The sequence below is a fragment of the Anabas testudineus genome, chromosome 1 (assembly GCF_900324465.2).
Source record: "Anabas testudineus chromosome 1, fAnaTes1.2, whole genome shotgun sequence".
In the NCBI taxonomy this organism is placed as follows: domain Eukaryota; kingdom Metazoa; phylum Chordata; class Actinopteri; order Anabantiformes; family Anabantidae; genus Anabas; species Anabas testudineus.
The window spans coordinates 23952120-23971500 of record NC_046610.1 but is presented as its reverse complement, the minus strand read 5'-3'; the positions used below and the strand labels follow the sequence as shown (position 1 = coordinate 23971500).

Below are 19381 nucleotides of genomic sequence, written 5' to 3'. Positions count from 1 at the left end.
ACAGTATTGTGTGTGTGTGTATGTCTAACCTGTGACTTAACCAGTGTTGTCTTGATTCTACATATCCACTCAGACTTTTGCTAAAACTGAACAAAAGCACTGCTTTTACTTTCTGTCTGTAAACTTTTCATCTGTTTCTTCTCTCATCTCCGTGGTGCTTTTGGGGAACAGCATCTGAGGCATCCCATCACAACACCCAAGGAGAACTTTAAAATGCACTCATCTACCTGTAATTGTGCTAACCCTGCTATTTCTCTACAAAGACGTAGTCAATTATTATCAGTCAATCTTAGTCTCCTGTGGCCTTAAACAACAGACACACTGCAAGATGTAAAATAAATGAACAATTTGCAAATGCAGCTAATAGGGTATGAGTATGTGATGGTGTGTGTGTGTGTGTGTGTGTGTGTGTGGGCACAAACAGAACAGGCACAGACCTCAGTTTTAACCCTACGGCCAAAGCAGCTGTCTGTCTAGAAGAAGGAGGAACCCTCTGATAGAAACAGATGTTCTTTGTGTGTGCATGTGTTTGAGTGTGTGCAAATATTAGTAGTTTGTGTGTGCGGGGCACCAAGTGTCTGGGTGAACTTCGGGGCAAACTCTGCCTCACCGTCCCAGTGGTCCAAACATGACCCAGTCACATACATATGTGTGTGTCTTTTTTGTTGCAAAACTGAATCTCAGTGAAGTCTGCTGTGCTCACTGTAGAAACACATTAGTTACGCACGAGTGTGTCTTCGTGTTTTTATTGTAGTGCATTTTTGGTGTGATTTAAAAACATTAGATTCTAGCCTGTATGAAGTCAAGTATGTTATCATCTAATTCTAAATCTTTTATATAATATGCAACTTTTTAATCCATGGTAAAGACAGTTAACACTGAGCAATGTTTAACAGAAACTGCAGATAATCCGGAATGACTTTTTTATCGTACAGCACTATTCAGTGCCATAGTTTTAGCTCAGGGCACCTATCTGCTAGGACTGTGCGAGGTTTTAATTCCGACAAATTCAAACATACACCCACACCCCCTAAAAAAGTAAATCTTTCAAACGATGAAAGTAGTCGAAAAGACTAATGAAGTGAAACCTCAGACGGTTCAAGATAAAGGTTCATTAAAAAGACAATTTGTCTATTCATTTTGATTATTTAAGGAGACTAACATTCTCTAATCTAAATCTAATTACGGTAAATTCATCTGCTTTGTTTTGCAGTGAATATTGCGCTATAAAAAAAATAAAAAAAAAGGACCTAAAGATAATTCTAATATAAAGATATCCAAATCAGAATCTTAACAGCTCCAGATGAAAAAAGGAAAACAGACTGAATTCCTAACTAAGATAAAATTTTACAAATTATTTTGAAATGTTTCTAGACAAAATTACTCACCATAGCTAAAACCTAACACAGATATTCACCAACCAAGTCATTACAGCTCTCTTTCTGCAGAACAAGGTTATAAACAATTAAAATCACCAGAACCCTGCTATTGACCTCTCACCTCAGGGATGGGATCTGATAGCAGGGTGTAGAGCTTTTCGTGAGCGCTGTCGCGGACTCCACACCACCGTGCTGGGTCGAAGTTCTGCCAGATGCGGCCCAGGCAAATGGCCACCCACTGGCGGAGCAGGGGGTGAGGGTCTGACAGCTGCTCCAGGCAGTTGGCTATTAGGTTGCCCTGCAAACAGGCCTCCTGGTGGGGGAGAGGAGAGTGAGAGGGCAGGAAGGAAGGAGGGGTGATGCAGAAACAAGGAGTGTGAGAGATGTTCAGTTGTTTAAATATAGCCTTTGCAGTTTCAGGGTTTGAAACTGGAAAGTATCTGTGGATGAGCACGTTCAGGAAATTTAAGATGATTTTAATAACTGTGAAGTATGAGGCAATAACAGTGAAAAGAACATTTGTGTTAGATACAATCATTCTCTTAAGTCACCAACCATTGGTACACTCAAACGTTGTCCTATTGTCCATGTACAGTACATATTGGATTCAAAGACATGACCTGGACAAACTGTAGTGGCATACAGTGACCTGTTAGAGTTTTATATTTAATAAAAGTATAATATCTGTGTCATATATCAGTCGAACCCTCCTGAGCAGCACAGAGGCTCCAGGTTGGGAGCAGACTTGAAACTCATTAGCCAGTTAGTCCTGTAGCCTCACACTGCATGACACTCAAAAAGTCTAATAGCTCTGCAGCAGTATGACTTATTCTTTTGAACCTCTTCAGACCTATTCATATCTTTTTGTGAACAAAGGATAATTGGTCCATCAAGGTTTGAAGCAGGCAAAAGTACAATACAATAGCAGGTATCCTTTATTCTAAATCCTTTTTAGATTAAATCGATTTATTTTGTGCAGAGCATTAATGAGCGCTCTCCTGTTTTCAGTTGCCTTTGTTTCATCTTTTCATGAGGTAACAAGTAGAGCACTTCACCTGAATGGGGAGAGGCATTAAACATTAAAAGTACAAGCATGAGCAAATCAAAGTCAGTAACTCAGGCCTGACTGGAATGACCTGGGCTAAAGTGGTTCCCTAATAGAAATGTAACATAATGCATAAACCAGAAACTGTTTATTGGTGGTTGCTTAAAACCTGGACCCAAAGATCCAGATATTCCTTTAATAAATAGGTATTTTGTATTATATATATTTTTATTTTGATATTCAGATTCTTTTTTTTTTTTTTAACTAACTGTGAGATATCAGTAATTACTGAACTATCAGTAATAACATTCCTGTTGCTTACTAAACATTTAAGGCAAATTTGTTTTGTCTGACAACTCAGTCGTATGCATCAACGCCTAAAACCGACATAATCTGTGTATTCTTCGTTGAATCGTTTTTCAATTTAAAACGAAAAAACAAAAACAAAAAAACTTGTTTTTTCAATTTTTGTTTCCAAAAACAAAAAACAAAACAAAACAAAACAAATAGACAGATAACTGTTAGTTTTCCAGTTTTGTGCTTAAATCAAAAATAGAAAAAACTGATAACAAGCACTCATACTCCATTACCATTTTTTCATTGGTAATAAATGACATGTTGTGCCAAAAAGTGAGTGTCCGCCAGAACTGAAGAACCGCGCGCAGCCTGATTATTTCAGCATCAAACAGTCAAAGTGCAAACACTGTGCATTAAATATATTGTCGTGGTAACAGCGTTGGCATGTTATTGTAAAATTTCATGGCACGAGGAACTTTTAACTAAATAACCATAGTAACAGTCAGAAGATCTCAATGTCATGTAACAAGCTTTTAATCAGTCCTCGATCGTAACTGAGTTGTGTTCCCATCAGTAGTGTAGTTTCAAGCAGACTTAAGCGCAATATCAGGCATATGAAACACATTTAGATGTAGGGAACCTTTACAAACATAAAGACACAATAATGTGTCGTCTTTGAACAGCCTGAGACACAGGTTTAAACACAACAAAGTTACAACTGAGGACTGCTTTAAAGCATTTTACATGACATAAGGTTTTCATTATGGTTTGGAAACGAAAATTGAAAAAATAAGTGTGTTTTTATTTTTGTTTGATTTTTCATTTTAAATTGAAAAACGAATCAACCAATGATACGCGGATTCCACATAAACCACAACAAATGGACACCTTTATTGTGCTGAGACACCTCCTCAGTCTCCTGCAGATTGTAAAGTAATAAGATCAAATCTTTTTATTACAAATGACATGATGTGCCCCATCTCTTCGACCTCCTTTACTTTCTTTATGTGTCTCAGATTGCGCTTGCGTTGCTCCCTCAGCTCTGACCGCAGCTCCCAGCTGAATCCCGGGAGCTAGTATATTAAGATGCCGGTGCTCTGTGACATGTTTGCAACAGCGATGCTACAGTAATGAGCGCTGTTGTTGAAAGTATGAGGGATAAATAATGGAGATGTGGAGTAGGCAGAGAGTCTCTCTGTAATTGTTGGGGATCATCTATTATTTACAGGCATGTGAGAGAGGTAGAAGCATTAAGAACACAGTGGTATGGAAGATGAATGGGTGTTTCAGAGCTTGAGAGCACATACAGCTTTTCTGATTTGTTACATTTATATAGTGCCAAGAGAGAAAAGTACTGTAGGTAGCAAGGAAAAAATGAATGAGTCAAATAATAGTCACAACTAGAGAGAAAAATACGCACAGAGCAGGAGACATGGAGCAGAGGGGGTGATGGGTGGAATATTTCTTTGCAAAATAGTATGTCAACAAGTCTGCGTATGTGTATTCCGTAAAGTGACAAGCTACATCATCCCAACATTGCACCCTTTGGCGTTTGAGCAGCACCAGGCACAAAAAGCTTCTTGGATTGAAGGAGAGGCCAGGAGCAGGTCCAAGTGATTCTTGTGGTGATAAAGTGTCACAATGAGGGTGGCTGGGACAGACACAGAGATTATAGAGGGGACTGGTGGCGACAAAACTGTCACATAACCAATATCTCCTGGAAATACACAATGGGATGATGGAATCATTTCTCAGAGTGGCAGCTAGTCCTGAATGAACCTGCTGTGGTTCCAGTGAGGGAAGTAAGTAAATGATTTTGTACGTTCCACTTTCAGGTTACTAGCAAGCAAAGTGAAAGCAGCGAGGGCATAAATATGCACATACAGTACAGATTCCAAACATGTTCGTGTACACACACTCGTACCTGTCCTGTGTTGTAGCTGTTGACGATAACAGCTAATATGAAGACAGCCATGGTCCGATGCTCAGCCTGAAACAAAGACCAGATCTCTGAGATCTTCTTTTATGTCAACAAATTGACTTTCTCTTTCTGAGCTCTTTTGTTTTACACACTTTAACACCTTGCAGCAAACTTATGCAAAAATCACACTATCAGTTCATACTTACTGGCATGTAATTGTCAGCTAACACAGACAGGAAGTACTTGTGCCCATTGTCCTTCACCAGGTCAGCTTGACATGACTGTAGAGACACGGCAAGGTGGAGAGTCACGTTCAACTCACACAAGACTGACATCAGTTGTAACATAGTAAGTAATTGTCCACTTCTCTAATGGTAGCATCTCCATACCACAAATTAATGAATGTTTCCCAGGCTGAGCAGGGCAGTATTATGAATGAAGCATGTAAGAATGGAGATGTGCATCATTCATTATTCTGAATCATTTCACTTATTGTAAAAATATGATGACTCACAAGCTCTCAGGAAGGTTACATTGAGGCACTTACTGCATTTTGCATCATGTTTTAGTCTCCGGCAAAATGAAAGTGACAGTTAAGTTACCTGGTCTAGATCAAAGTCAAAGTCTGATTGAGAAAAGTGTGTGGGAGTACGCCATTTTCTTTCTTATTAAAAAACAAATCAAGGTAAATGAAGTCATTGCAAACAATACTGCCAGTCTATCCCCAAAATGAAGCTATATTTCATCACAGAATATATAAAAAAAAAAAAACCTTGCCCAGATAAAACTTAATCAGCTTTGCCTTTTTGAGATTTGGTTTCAAATCATTCCACCCAAAACAAAGAAAGTGCTAAAAAAGTTGTAGGCCACTAATATAATTGTACATGCTTTTTTCTTTTTAAATTTCTATCTACTTAAGCCTCTTTTCCTTTATTTATCCCTAGTGTCAGCCATTATGATGCAGACAGAATTAATTTAATGGCAATAACCTGCTGATGTAAAAATGCTGATAAAGTAAATGCCTCAAGACAATGAGGAGTTTAGAAGAGAAGGTCCGTAATGAGTGTTTTACATAACTTACACTGTCCACAGCCAGGATTTTAGCCCAGATGAAAACCAGCAGCGGCCGCAGCTCTCTGGCTGAGCTCTGAAGCAGCTTTAACACATAGGGGAAGATCCCCACAGACAGGGCCTGGAAACAAAAAACGCTGGTGTTTACAAAGCAGTACCCACTTTGGACTTATATGACACATGCTGCTGTTGAATGAACTGTCAAGTCTGACCACATAGACACATCTGTGGTCTGAAATGTAAACATGATAATGGAAATTCACCTGAGCAGGAGACAAAGACAGATAACGAAACTACAGCATAGCCTAACTTTGACTATAAGTGGCATCATAAAGCAACAAAGGCCGGATCTGAGACAGTTATTATACTAATACACACCGATCAGCCACAACAACAGTAACACCACCTGGTGGTTTTAATGTCCCACTCAAGCAGAATCAACTACAGAATGCAGCGTAACAAAAGAACATTTTGTCCACCCAGATAGTATGTCCTGACTGTGACTGAAAAATTACACCTGAAAAGCCAAAAAATAAGTCTGCAGATGGATGATATCTTACATCCTACGCACAGAAATGTTTGAAGGTTTTAACATACAGTAGAGAATGCTGCCTCTTGGTGTGAATATAATACAAATGTAATACATTACACAATATAAAGCAATATGATGTGACTATCAGATGTCACTGTGATGTTGAGAACTGGTCTAGAGCGGAACTCACCAAACTGACTGCCCACGGTCCCAGGTCCAGAAACCGTCCAAGCAGGTCTAAAGCCCGCAGCCGATGCACCTGACTAAGGAGGACCTAAAAGAAGACAAAGGTCAGAGGTCAACTGTGCCACCTCCAAATTGAGAGGAAGCCTGAGATTAAAGGAAGAGGAAGGACAGCAGGAGAAACGGCAGAGAGGATGAGGAGGTGGAGTGAAACAGGTGGCTCTCCCACCACTACAGCTAACAAACTGGCACCAAATCGTGCTTGTTTACTTAAACACACACACAAACGCACACACTGTGTGTATGAGCGTGGGCATTTGTGTGGGCGACTAGGTGCGTCCTCTTGGCTGCCATTTCACTTGGCTTCTTAAGAAGATCCTGGTTTAAGACAATACCCGAGTGTGTGGGTGCATGTCGGTTTATGTGTATTTGTAGATGCAACCAGTGCAGAATGATGTAGTGGTTTTGGCCAAGGAGAACTATTTTAAGGATGCATAAGGTACGTGCTAAAAGCATATACACTATGTGTGTTGGGGGGGGTGGCGTGTGGGGTGCACTGCAGGACAAAGCCTGAGGGAGGACTGGACACCGCTCCATCCCCATGTGAGTGTGTGGGAACAAACATATGGAGGCATATGGAGGAACCCAAGTCAACACACACACACACACACACACACACACACACACACACACACACACACACACACACACACACACACACACACACACACACACACACACACACAGAATACCTCCACAAAGACCTAATGTATTATTAGCACTCTCCGTGACTTTCTGCGAGCGTGACCACACAAACTGGAGGAGGCCGGGGGAAGACCAGCCCAGGGTTGCCTCCGGCTACAAGGAAGAGCACGGCAACAAGGATGTGTGTGTGTGTGTGTGTGTGAGAGACGCAGGTGTGCATTTTGTAGGAATAAGAAAAGCCAAATACAAAAGAATCAGATCTAAACCTCTCTCTCCTTGTCACAACCAATCTTTTCAAATGGATTTAACACAGATGTTAATTAATTTTTTGGCATGATTCAAATAACACATTTGCATGTATGTTCCATTCGATTGTAACAGATTCCCTGAGCAATGCTGCTCCAGTATATTCAAATGCAGGAGAATGTGTGTGTATAGCTATTTGTCTCCATTTATTATTTGCCTAACACCTTGACTCCAATTTCCTTTCATGTGATGAGTAAGCACTTCCTATCATCACGCTGTGTGTACGAGCAACGAGACACATACTGGCATGTTATTATATAATGCACACGCACGTCTTATTCACCTCGACGGCAACGAAAGCCAAATGGGTGTGAACGTGCATGTGCTGCTGTGACCGCAGCTTTGGAACTCAGAGACACTGTAATGCCTTTCTAAAATCTGTTAATCCTTCCTGGATGAAATGGCTGTTGTCAAGACAACACTGCACCGCATCCCTCCTTCCTGAGCTCTGTTGTCCTTCCTTTGCTCATTTCATTAAAGCACATTATTGATGGATTTCTCTCTGTTGCCCGTTTCTTGTCACTCTTTTTTATCTTTCAAATTGAACTATATTTTATTTTGGCATCAAATGGTAAATATGCCAGCCTTTAACTTATACAACTGCAAGCTTAAAAGAGTATGAAACCTGTTTATTTGATATATACTATGCAAAGCTGCATAATGTTGTGTAATGACAAAGGCTACCTCAGCTTTACTTCCTCTTCAGCCCACATGTCCACATCAACAGCAAACACACACACACACAGCACTCCCCAATCAGTCTGCCTTTTCCTTTGCTTTTAACAGCTCCCGACAGAACTGCTGTATGGATGGGCTGCGGCTCACACTGTGCTGAGTCAGCAAGAAATTACCATTCAACACGGACAGCGGCACACTACTACTACACTGTGATATAGTATAACACCACAACTGTAGAACTCTGTGATGGTAGTAGTGGCGGGAGGAGGATGAGGGAAGGGAAGGGAAGGGAAGGGAAGGGAGAGACATTTAACTGCTGTAACTTAACAGCTAATGTAGACTACATAGTTTTGGCAAGAATTCACCCCAATTAAAGCACCCCCAACAAATTTAACACCACTATAGAGAAAATGCAGCAGACACTGTCGTCTTCACAGCCTTGGTTGCAATGAAGAAGAATTTTGCACAGCATATCATACTGTTTAAAGGCGCAAGGAAAGAGTGTTCTGTCATGTTTAAACAAGGAGGAGGGTGATAGAAAAATTAAATAACAGTGTGTTCACACATGCAGATACAAAGCAGCTGGCAGTAGCTGGGCTCTGGGAAATCTGTAGGTCCGGGGATGTATCTGCCCTACACAGCAACAACAGCGGCAACAAGGTTTTACAACTTGTTTGTTTTGTCCAGCTAAGTTATGTGTTGGAAAACAGCTTGTCCAGTTTACAGGCCCTCATGTTGGGTAGTAAACTACTAGGCTGGGCTCTCTTTGAATCTGGGGAACTCTGTGGAGTAGTTCTCACAGAGGCTATGTTTACTGTATATGCACTTATATATAAAGGTTACTCTTAAATAGAAGATGCTTCTTCCTTTGTAGCAGTGAGAGAAAGATAGACAGACACAATGTAGCTCCTTTTCACAGCAAAACGTAGACTTCTACACTGCAGTAGACTTCAACAGGCCACTTTGTGCTAGTTTGCATTTAAGTCGAATAACAATTACTTCACTTCCTGTAACGATCTTTTGTTTCTCCTAAATTCTAAATAAAACTATTGGTATTTAGAACACACAATTAAAGAAAATGACAACACATAAACATAATAAAAATGATACAGTGTTTGAAATTTTTGAATAATTAAAAGAAAACTATACAAAGAAATGAAAGGAAATCACTCAGTGAAATCAGTGGTGATAATGTTTTCACTAAAGAACATTCAAAAATCTGTGTTTGATTCCATAACCCTGATTTCAATCACTGCTTTAATGCGCTTTGGGGTGTTCTCCACTAGTTTTTTACATTGCTGTTAGGTAATTATATACAACTACTGCAAAAAAATCAAACAGGACTCAGGTCATCACCTCATTAGTACCAAATTGTGCAGAAGTATATGGGCAGGTTGTAGGACTTTACCAGACACTGGTATGGAATGAATGCCATTCTCATATAGGTGCTATTTTATGAAAAAATTGCAGTGGACTCTTTTTTTTCAGCCCACCACACCTCCAATCTCAGTTCATTGATTGGACTCCAGGTTGGCTAACACCAAACTCCATTTGTTGTTTAGTGACATCAGAAGACTAGCGTTTACTTGTCTACCATCATTTTTCTATCATCTTAGAAATATTGTTTGTTGACATTTGTGACTTTGGTGAAGATCGGATCACATTTCACAACCAATTAATACAAAAAACTATTGTACATAAATGTCCCACGTTCAAACTATTCTTCGATCCAATCAGCTGAAAATGCTTGCATGATATCTGGCACCTGGTGCAGAAATTGGGAAATACAGTAATATTTCTTGTTTGATCATGTGCAACAGTAGCTTGTTCTCTCGAAAGCTGCACCAGTGATAGATGTAAAACAGATTTCGCACCCCAGTATTCATCTAACTTGTTTATAAATGCATGAGAAGCTCAACCCAGATCCCTAAATACATCTTCTTATCAAAGTCATTAAGTGCTTAGAGTGTGTGTGTGTTTTAAGCACCAGTGTGTGTTCTTGATGTAGTCTTTTCATTTATGTGCTTAGAAAACACACAATATGCGTGCACATTATTTTCAAAAAAAAAAAAAGAGCAAAGAGAAAGAGAAACCATGATGCGTTTGTGTATGTACCTGTAATACAATTGGGAGCTGCTCTGGAGGGTTTCTGTTCTCCACACCCATCGTCAACCACACCTGAAACGCTGTCAGCTGCTCCGCGAAAAAAGGGCTGTGCTGTGGACACACACACACACACACACACACACACACACACACACACACACACACAAACACACACACAAACACGCACACACACACACACACACGCACAGAATGTTTAACACCATTTTGAAGAATTTCATGTGCTTACTCACTCTGTTTCTCTCTTGCTCGCTCACACACACATAATGAGGCAGTCTGCAGTGACTAGCCTATCATTTCATAAAAGCCCTGACACAATGAGATCAGAAGTGACACTGCACTGCAGTAACAACATAAATCCTGATCTATCATAATCATCTTCCCTCTCCTCTCTCTCTGCTGCGACTGTGGCAGTTTGCCTGACTGATTGATTGGTTGCTGGCTGCAGAGTTTTTGATCATGGCGAGTGTTAATATTGCAGTGGGAATTACGACAGCATTGTAGACTGTTGATGGATGTAGAGAGGGGAAATATCAACGCTTTGTGACTGGATGGCTAAATGAATGTGCACATAATCAAGATTTGATAACTCTATACACACACTCACATACTGTACATTCTGCTACAGGAAACATGGGTGTACTTTATGGTGGACTGAGCTTCTGTATCTAAAACATATCAAACACACAATGTAATGCAGGATTTTGATTATTTTACAGATGTGTAAACTTATACTATAGAATATAGAAAGTGTAGAATAAAATATGCTGTTTTGTAATGATACCAAAAAGAAAAAAAAAAGAAAAATCAGTTTTTTCTATTTGAACAAAATGCAGAGAGTAAAAGTGCAGTATGGCACTATTACCAATTTTAAATATTGACCAACTACTAAAATAAAACTGTTAAATCTGTAAAGTCTACTGTGTACAATATTTCTTCTGCGGCTCAAAATCCAGCTGACAGAAAGAGGAGATAAACAGTTAAAGGAGATCAGAGAGAAATTAAAGGTTCCTGAAAGAGGGAGCAAGACGGAGAGGGAAGATCTTCTTGAGTAGTCCTCAGAGGATCAATTATGGTGCCAGTAAGTGTTTTCAGCCCGAGTGCAAGAGAAAATAGAGGAGGAGTGAGGATGGAAAACTGCTCCCAGGGGAGAGATGGAGAAGATGCCCACCTCCGAGGGCCAGTAGGAGGAGAGAAAAGGCCCAGATAAAAGTGCTAACATCAAGAGAGCTGCCCCAGTCCCACTTTTTTCTGTGTTTTCACTTTTCTGAGTAGTTTGCATTACAAAGCGCGTGTTGCTGCTCAATGGTCGGTCCAGCATCTGTAAGTACTTACACACGGTCACATAACAATGAGGACTGAAGGATTGTATTGGTGCAGATATCGTCAGTTCAATCAGCCTCTCGCAGTGTGTTTCCATTACACACACAGCACCTCCATCACAGTCCCCTGCCATGTCAGTAAATATAACAAACACACCAGTGTCTGAAAGTGCAGGGCCAGGGGTTTCTGCAAATATTTTTTATTTGACACTCACACTTGAATTATCAGACTTGACATTTTACAATGTTATCCACTGGGACCGTGTGTGTGTTTGAGAGATTAATAGAGATGCTGTAGACGCTGCTGGTGGAGAACTTGCAGTGCAGACAAGAATCGTTTGAGGTTTAGAGGCGTCAGTGGTGGACAGATCCAGGATAAGAGCTATCCATCAATGCTAGATGTCCCAAAACCACCCACACACTCGCACACTCACACCTACATGTTGGCACAAACACAGTCAAATGCATCTTCAAAGTAAAGCTGAGGAGGTCTAAGTGTTTAGCCGTCTCTCTCTCACACACTCACACACACACACACACTTACTCTGAAGGCAGTGCCCTCCTCGATGATGGTAGGCAGCTGAGACAGGCAGATGTCCACAGCCAGGTCCCACGCTTGCCTATGTAGAGAAAATGTACACACAGAAATTACATTATAAATTTCAACCACACATATTGTCTGGTTGACACTGATACCCAGGAGTAGAACTACTCAGATATTTTACCCAGAAAGTATTCAGACCCCTTCACTTCTTGGAGACACTATTGTTTTGTAGAGTACCTTTTAAATGACTAAATAGATAGATTCAACAGATTTGTGTATTAATCTCTTAAATTGTGACCAAAATACATAAAGTTCCACACACACACACGTTATAGTTACTAACAATATTTTACTAGTTATTTTCTAACAATACGTGCTACGGTAGCACTTCCCTTCCCTCCCCTCACACATCACTAACCCGTGAACGCCAATGACTGCCAGATCACCACCCGAACTCATTCAGATCCTTACACGTGTTCTTTTTCCCTGGTGCCAACACATCAGCTTCACGAAGTGACTGTTCACTTGTTGCTTAACGTAACAAGATTACATGGCATCAACATACCTGCAGTAAGGTTACATCGCTGGATATGTTGGTCTCATTCTCCAAAACACATTTACTGCAGTTTAAAATGACTTTTATATGTATGAACTGAAGCAACTGAAAGAAATGCAGTCAATCCTTTGTCAGGATTTTTCACCACATCTCTCAAACTGATTTTTCTTAACTCATGCTTTCTACCCTGGTGCTCTTGCCCATGCACGTACACGTCTTTAGATAACCAGCCCGGGGTCCTGGAGAGGGCAGCAAGGAGCCTTTAATCCCTTTTTAAACACTAGCTCTTCTCTCATGGCCATCATATCTAATTCATGGGGTTATGTAACTCACATCAAACCTTATTGCAGCTTCTCTGTTCTCTTTCTGCCCGTTTCTCTTTCCAGCTCTTTATTCTTGCAGCAAATTGAGCTCGGGGCCTCGATGGGGCTTTTTCCTCTTAGTTAGTACGAGTTAGGGATTGACTCATGTTCCAAGTCAATGCACTGCAATGTAATGCGATGCTAAATGAGAGACAGTGAGTTTACTCTGTCTGTGACTCTGCTGCTTAATCAGATTTTCCCATTAGTTGAGAGTGGCATAATAGATTCACAGTCTTGGTCAACAGCACAGTGTTGAAGATGTACTGCTGCTATGCATGTGTAACATGTTTGTTGCACATACAAGAACATTTATTTCTGTATTCATGTCAGCTGGTTCAAGATCAGCCCAAATGAAAGGATTTATAACTTCAGCTGCCACTGTGGGAGGAAACACATTTGTCATTAAACATAGAAAATTTAACTGAGCAAAACACACAGTCCTGCAATATTAAGAACAGGTGCTGCTCATTCTACGAGGCTTCTCGCTGCCAAATGAGGCCTGATTTAGAAAGAAATTAAACCTTGTAAAATTCTGATTGATGGTGTACACATCAGCTAAACCAAAGCAAAATCTTCGGCTGCCCTGTTAGTGTCTTACATTGCAATTAGCAAATAATGCAGCCGTATATGATATTTGTTTAGATGTGATTACCATAAAACACACTTTATGTCAGTGCAGGAAAAAAAAAAAAGTCCAAAAGGTTTTTTGGGGAGAACTTTTTAAAGAGGTTAGGGCCTGCAGGGCTGAACCCTGCTGCTGCTGCTGCTGCTGAACATTTCTAAAACCCGGCTACGCACGTAAAAAAAAACACTTCATATGTCAGTGGGTTAATTTGCTTAATCTATTCAAAGTTTTGGAGGAAACACCTTAAAATTCAGTTATTGTTTTCTGTGGGTAATTTTCTCTATGTCATGGGGGAATGACTGTCTTCCTTAATTTCTTAACTTGTCTGTAGTAGTTGTCTGTAGGACTTTCATCTTGGTGGTAATAATTTGGCTGCCTTTGCTCTTTCTTACACTATATCATGGCATACATCATAATATTGTATTTATCAGCTACTGTTCAGCAAAACTTCTGCAGTCTCACTTTAAAACATCTCAGCTGTTGTCCGTGACCTTGACCCTATCATATTGTGTTAGCTTGATTAACTGCCGCTAACAAATGTTTTCTACTGAATGGAACCTCCTCATTCCCCCTCCATCACACACTGGATTCATTCTTTTCATGTTTTATAATTGAAGCTTTCCACTTGATGAAGTAATGATGCTGCTAAATGTACTCTTACATCATGCGTATGGCTGTTGCTTAGTTCCTTTGTAAAGTGCCTGCATAAAGTCAGTATAATACTGTATTACTCATCTCTTTCATTATATAAGATTCTTTCTGTTTTTGTTTTGGACATTGTGAGACCTTGTGCTTTTTTGATTTTAGTTCTGTTTTTAAAATATGTACTGAAAAGATATTTAGCAGTTGAAGTTAGAGCTCAGTTCAGAAAGTTAAAATGATCCCTTCTATACTCAATATTGCATCACTGTACTTTTAAGTGATCTGAAAGTATTGACCAATACTACAATATGCCCTAAACTAAGGAAATCTTACAATAAGACTTACAGACACACAGTATATGACAGGCAACTACCCTTTGTGGTCCTGATGTGGAGACAAAACTGAGCTGACAGGTCACTCAGAAAATAATAATTTAAGGCAGAAGGAATCAGAGAGGTATTTCTTCACGTTTTATTACTTATGTACAAGTTACTGGGATTGGAATATGTGAAGAAATACTGCCAACGTAAATCCATCCCTGCTGGTGTTTATGTGATCCAACAGTGAGGAAACAAGCAGATAGGGCAGTCAAATCAGTGAAGACATGCTCACAGGGAGGGAGCTGCCAAACTCTTTGAGATGACAGCATTAACTCGGGTGATGCCTGCCAATACGAATGACTAAGTTATCACCAAAACTCGCCTGAGTGCATGTGTATGTGCATGGGTGTGGAGTCATTGTAGAGATAAGGAGACAGCTGACAACAGAGGAGTGTAGGGGACCAGTTGGCAGCTGACTAAGCTCTTTTTCCTGTTGCCTGCAGAGAGTGCTGCAGCGATGTGCACACACAGAGAGTAGACACACACCCACCCACACCCACCCCTTTACACACACACACACACACATTGAAACTGCCCACAAGGGAGTAATCAGCCCTTGCTTTATCTGCTCTCCCTTATTCTGCTCCATTTGAATAACAATTGCTGTTTGTGTTCAGGCACCAACATCGATCAACAAGCACCCAAATTGCTTAATTCAGTCTCTCCATCCCCTTAACCCTCACACACATATATCCATGCTGATCCAAACTTTTATTTTTCTACTTTGCTTTTATCTATGGCATTTCCTTTTTGTTTATTGTCCTCTCAGTCTTGTTTCCTCTTAGTCTTAAAGCATCACTCTGTCGTTTCTCTGTCCTACTTAATACTGCATGTGCTGCTGTGAAACAACGTGCAACTCCAAATTTCTTTAGCAATAAAGAGTCCAATATATCCACAATCTAAAATAATGGGCATTTATCAGCCAGAAAGAAAGCCTATTGCTTGCTTAAGGAGGGAGGAGCAGGATTCTTTACAATAAGTGATGCCAGGGTGTTACACAACAAGTCGCTCCTCAAGGCAAAGAGAGTGAGAGGGGCGTTTTTTTTTTGTTTGTTTGCTTGCTTTGCTTATTTTTTCCCAACACCAGCCAAATAATGAGTGGGAGAGATGGAGAGAGGCATTTATAGCAGGCCAAGAAGAAACAATAGATAGTGGGAGAGGTGTTTGTGGGACCAAAGGGAGATAGATGATGTGATGTTTCTTCTCCACAGTGTGGAGGAGCATGTAAATTCAATATGGAGAGGTTCAACATATTGGTAAGATGGTGGAAAATGTAAAACACCAGGCGTCTGGTACAGGTTTAAAGCAGTGTGAGTTAAAGGGACTTTTAAACTAAAAACAATTGTCAACTGGTACACTGGTCAACAGTATTTTTAACCTGAATCTGCTACAGCCGGAGATGTCCAACATGTCCCAAAAAGTCTTAATATTCCTCTGAGAACAGGATGTTTCTTGCTGCTATCAATCCAAGGTGGACATCTTCAGCTGTTACCTTAGCTGTGTGTTGGCAGTAGAAATAACAGCCTTTCTATTACAGTCTGTTTTGTGTCTGTGTATGGTGCATTCAGGTCACTGCTGCCTCTGCCATGGAAAAAAGAGAGCTACACATATAGCGGCACTTGCAAAAGTCCACATACAGAAATAAATGAGAAAAACAATAGTGGTAATTATCATAAACGAGGTGCGTGCATATGCTAGAGGGCCGAAGCAAATAAAACACCTACATGTTTTGGCTCACTCTCCCTTAAACAGTATTTATTTTTAAGAAGTTAGGAGTTATTTTTTGTTGCTGTGTACCGTAGATGGCTTTTGTCTTAAAACAGGCAACCCTAACAGACAAACATGTTTTCCTCTTTTAAATTACAGATCAGGGATTTTAAATAAGTGACACCAATACCTCTGGCAATATCCCATGTATTTAAGTGTAAATACAGCAATCTACATGTTTGAGAAGCTTGTGCTAAGTAAGAATTAAGTTTTCTTTTTGGTTGCACTGCACGGTAGCAGATACTTTAACAACCTGTAAAGAAACAGACAGGATTTCAAAGTTTGTTTTGTTTCTGGAGGAAACTGAATTTGTGACCATAAACCTTTATGACATCCTCACAGGGCATCCACTAGCATGGTTTTGAAAAAACAAACAAACAACAAAAACAACAAGTGTTATATATATATTATGTTATGACGTATAACACACGAGACATCTGACATGATGAGCTGGTACCTGTGTGAAGTAAAAAAAATACTGGAGTTCTGTGTAAATAGGCAAAGGCTATTATAGATATTACAGATCAAAAGTAGATGGTTAAATTAAATGTATACATAACTAAATGCGACACCTCTCTACAAGTCTCTGTTCAGTTCAGACGTTATACTCCACCATAGTTATGTCTCCATCAGTAAATATGTAAAAATGCCTGTTTATTCAAGATAAATAATAATTTAATGGATGTGTTAAGCTTAACTTAAGTAGCAAAAGCAGGGGAAAAAAAACACATCCAACATTCATTCAAGTTAAGCTTTTTCATCACATACTGTCACATTTTTTCAAACATGCTGGGCTTCGTTCTTACTCAGTTTTGTGGAGTTATATTTGATGTATTAGTTTCAGCAGCTAAGCTACCTGGGCTATTAAAAGCATGGAAAAGCTAGTTTCTCCTGACAAGTTATGAAAAGTTTAGTTCAGTTATGAAAATTACTCTTTTCAGCAAGTCATCAAAACATCTAAGACTCACCTGGGTTTCTGAGTCAGGGAGGAGTGTGTGACTAAACACAACTGACGACAGAGATGTGTGCAACATTTTCAGTGTTGCTAACATCGCATGCTAACAGCTAACCAACAAGGAAGCTGTTGGTTAGCTGTAATGCCGATCGGTACACCAACACATTGTTAGCTTATCTATTTTGTTTTGTTTCTCTGTCTCTACCAGTGTTTAATAAGGTGTAGATTACAGCGTAAAAACTTAGAATATAGAGACCAGGGGAGCACTTTTAACAAAAAATGTTGGCTGTTAGCCCCAGTCTGTGTGCTAGATTACAATCACAGAGTTGACACTGTGATAAATTCTTATTATTTTACTTTGGTCAAGACAAATGAAAAAAAAAACCTGCTTACAAGAATGTAAGAAAATCCCCATAAACTCTTTAAACTAAACGCAAAGTAGTTAGCACTGCAGGAAATATGTCAATGTGGCAAAGCATGGTCTGTTTTTCCAATTACCTATGGTAATAAGAAAAAATGGTCACAAGAACACAAAATCCATTGCTGCTAGCTGTTTTTAAGGCATAGTAAACCTTTTTATAGTGGATTTTTCATTTAATAAATGAACCCATAACGTTTGTGCAAATTAGCCCCAAGGTAGATTTGCCATTTGTGCATAATTGACCAGGGTGATAGCATTTCTTTTTATTTCATTGGCTTTTTTCTAATGGGTCCACTTAAAGTCATTAAAAATATATACTATAACCTAAAGAACAGAAGACGGTGTCTCTTCCCTAATCAAAGACCATAACTGTTAAATGCTGCTTGTTCTTTATACCTGCAGTGACTGTACACAGTCAAGGACATCAAGCCCTCACCCTGCTCTGCTCCAGTGACTTACCACATGGCATGCATGTATGTCGGGGGCAGACGGGGACTGCTGACCGGTGTACAGTTGTAAGACCTCATTATCCTCTCTGCCAACAAGAAATTGCGGAACAAGCTGGCCACCAGCAGGTCCTGACGAAACAACTTCTGGAACAAGTCTAAAGACGGAGAGAGAATAGACATTATCCATCACATGAGAGACAGATGAAGGGGTGACAAATAAATGAAATGAACACAAGGACAGGAGTACAAGAGAGGAAAATGGGGCGCTGAGTGAGTGAATGGAAATCAAACTGGGTAAAAGAAGGAAGTTTAATTAGAGCAAAGCAGCCACTTCCAGGGGAAAACTGGGTAGTTTGTGTGTATGCTTACAGAATGTAGAGGACAGTGGTGTGCAGATTAAAGCGCTGTGTCGCAGTCATATTTTCATCAGCTCATTAATGCATTCACTAATTCCCTTTAATGGGGCCAGGCCAATTCCATGCCAATCTCTGTGGCTTATGACTGTGATTCCCCTGTTTGTGTAAAAGAGTGTGTGTAGGTGTTGATACACATTTCAATTTTTAACCATTGAACTGAGGACATTTTTACAAAGTGAGGACATTTTATTTGGTCGGGGTTAAGACTAGGTTTTAGATTTAGGGTTAGAATTAGGTTTTGGTTAGGAGTAGAGTAAAGCTTAGGTTGAGGCTAGTTGTTGTTAGTTGTGATTGTTAGGGTTAGGATGAGGAAGTACACGTGATAAATTAAAAATTGAATGAGCATGAGATGAGCATGGCCTATGCAACAGTAGGGGGCTAGGGAATGCATTATGTCAATGAGTGTCCTCACACTGTCTGCCATATAAAAATGTGTGTGTGTGTGTGCGTGTGCGTGAGCGTGTGTGTGAGCTTTGGATTAGGAGTGCAGTGCTTTCATTACAGGGATCCTCTTAGATGTGGGCTGCTTCATTAACAGAAGAGCCCTGGGGGTTTAAAAGGCTTTGGAAGCCATCAGCATTGTCACATTGCTATTCTAGCTGGGATACAGTTTGTCTCAGGAGAAGTGTGTGTGTGTGTGTGTGTGTGTGTGTGCCTCTGTTTGTGTCTGAGGATGTGATTAAAAGTGCTCACCTGTGTGT

General features: G+C 40.0%; 1 protein-coding gene across 6 annotated transcripts in view; it reads right to left on the bottom strand.

The window, feature by feature from the left end:
- Positions 1 to 19381, bottom strand: part of rptor (regulatory associated protein of MTOR, complex 1) — a 151109-nt gene that overhangs the window by 43265 nt on the left and 88463 nt on the right. For all 6 annotated transcript variants that reach the window (XM_026359910.1, XM_026359914.1, XM_026359909.1 and 3 more), the window contains exons 10-17: positions 18275 to 18419; positions 12108 to 12183; positions 10233 to 10334; positions 6436 to 6519; positions 5724 to 5834; positions 4849 to 4923; positions 4646 to 4711; positions 1501 to 1692 (exon numbers count right to left, since the gene is read on the bottom strand). In XM_026359910.1, the coding sequence (XP_026215695.1) occupies positions 1501 to 1692; positions 4646 to 4711; positions 4849 to 4923; positions 5724 to 5834; positions 6436 to 6519; positions 10233 to 10334; positions 12108 to 12183; positions 18275 to 18419 (851 nt within the window). The remainder of the gene's footprint in view (positions 1 to 1500; positions 1693 to 4645; positions 4712 to 4848; positions 4924 to 5723; positions 5835 to 6435; positions 6520 to 10232; positions 10335 to 12107; positions 12184 to 18274; positions 18420 to 19381) is intronic.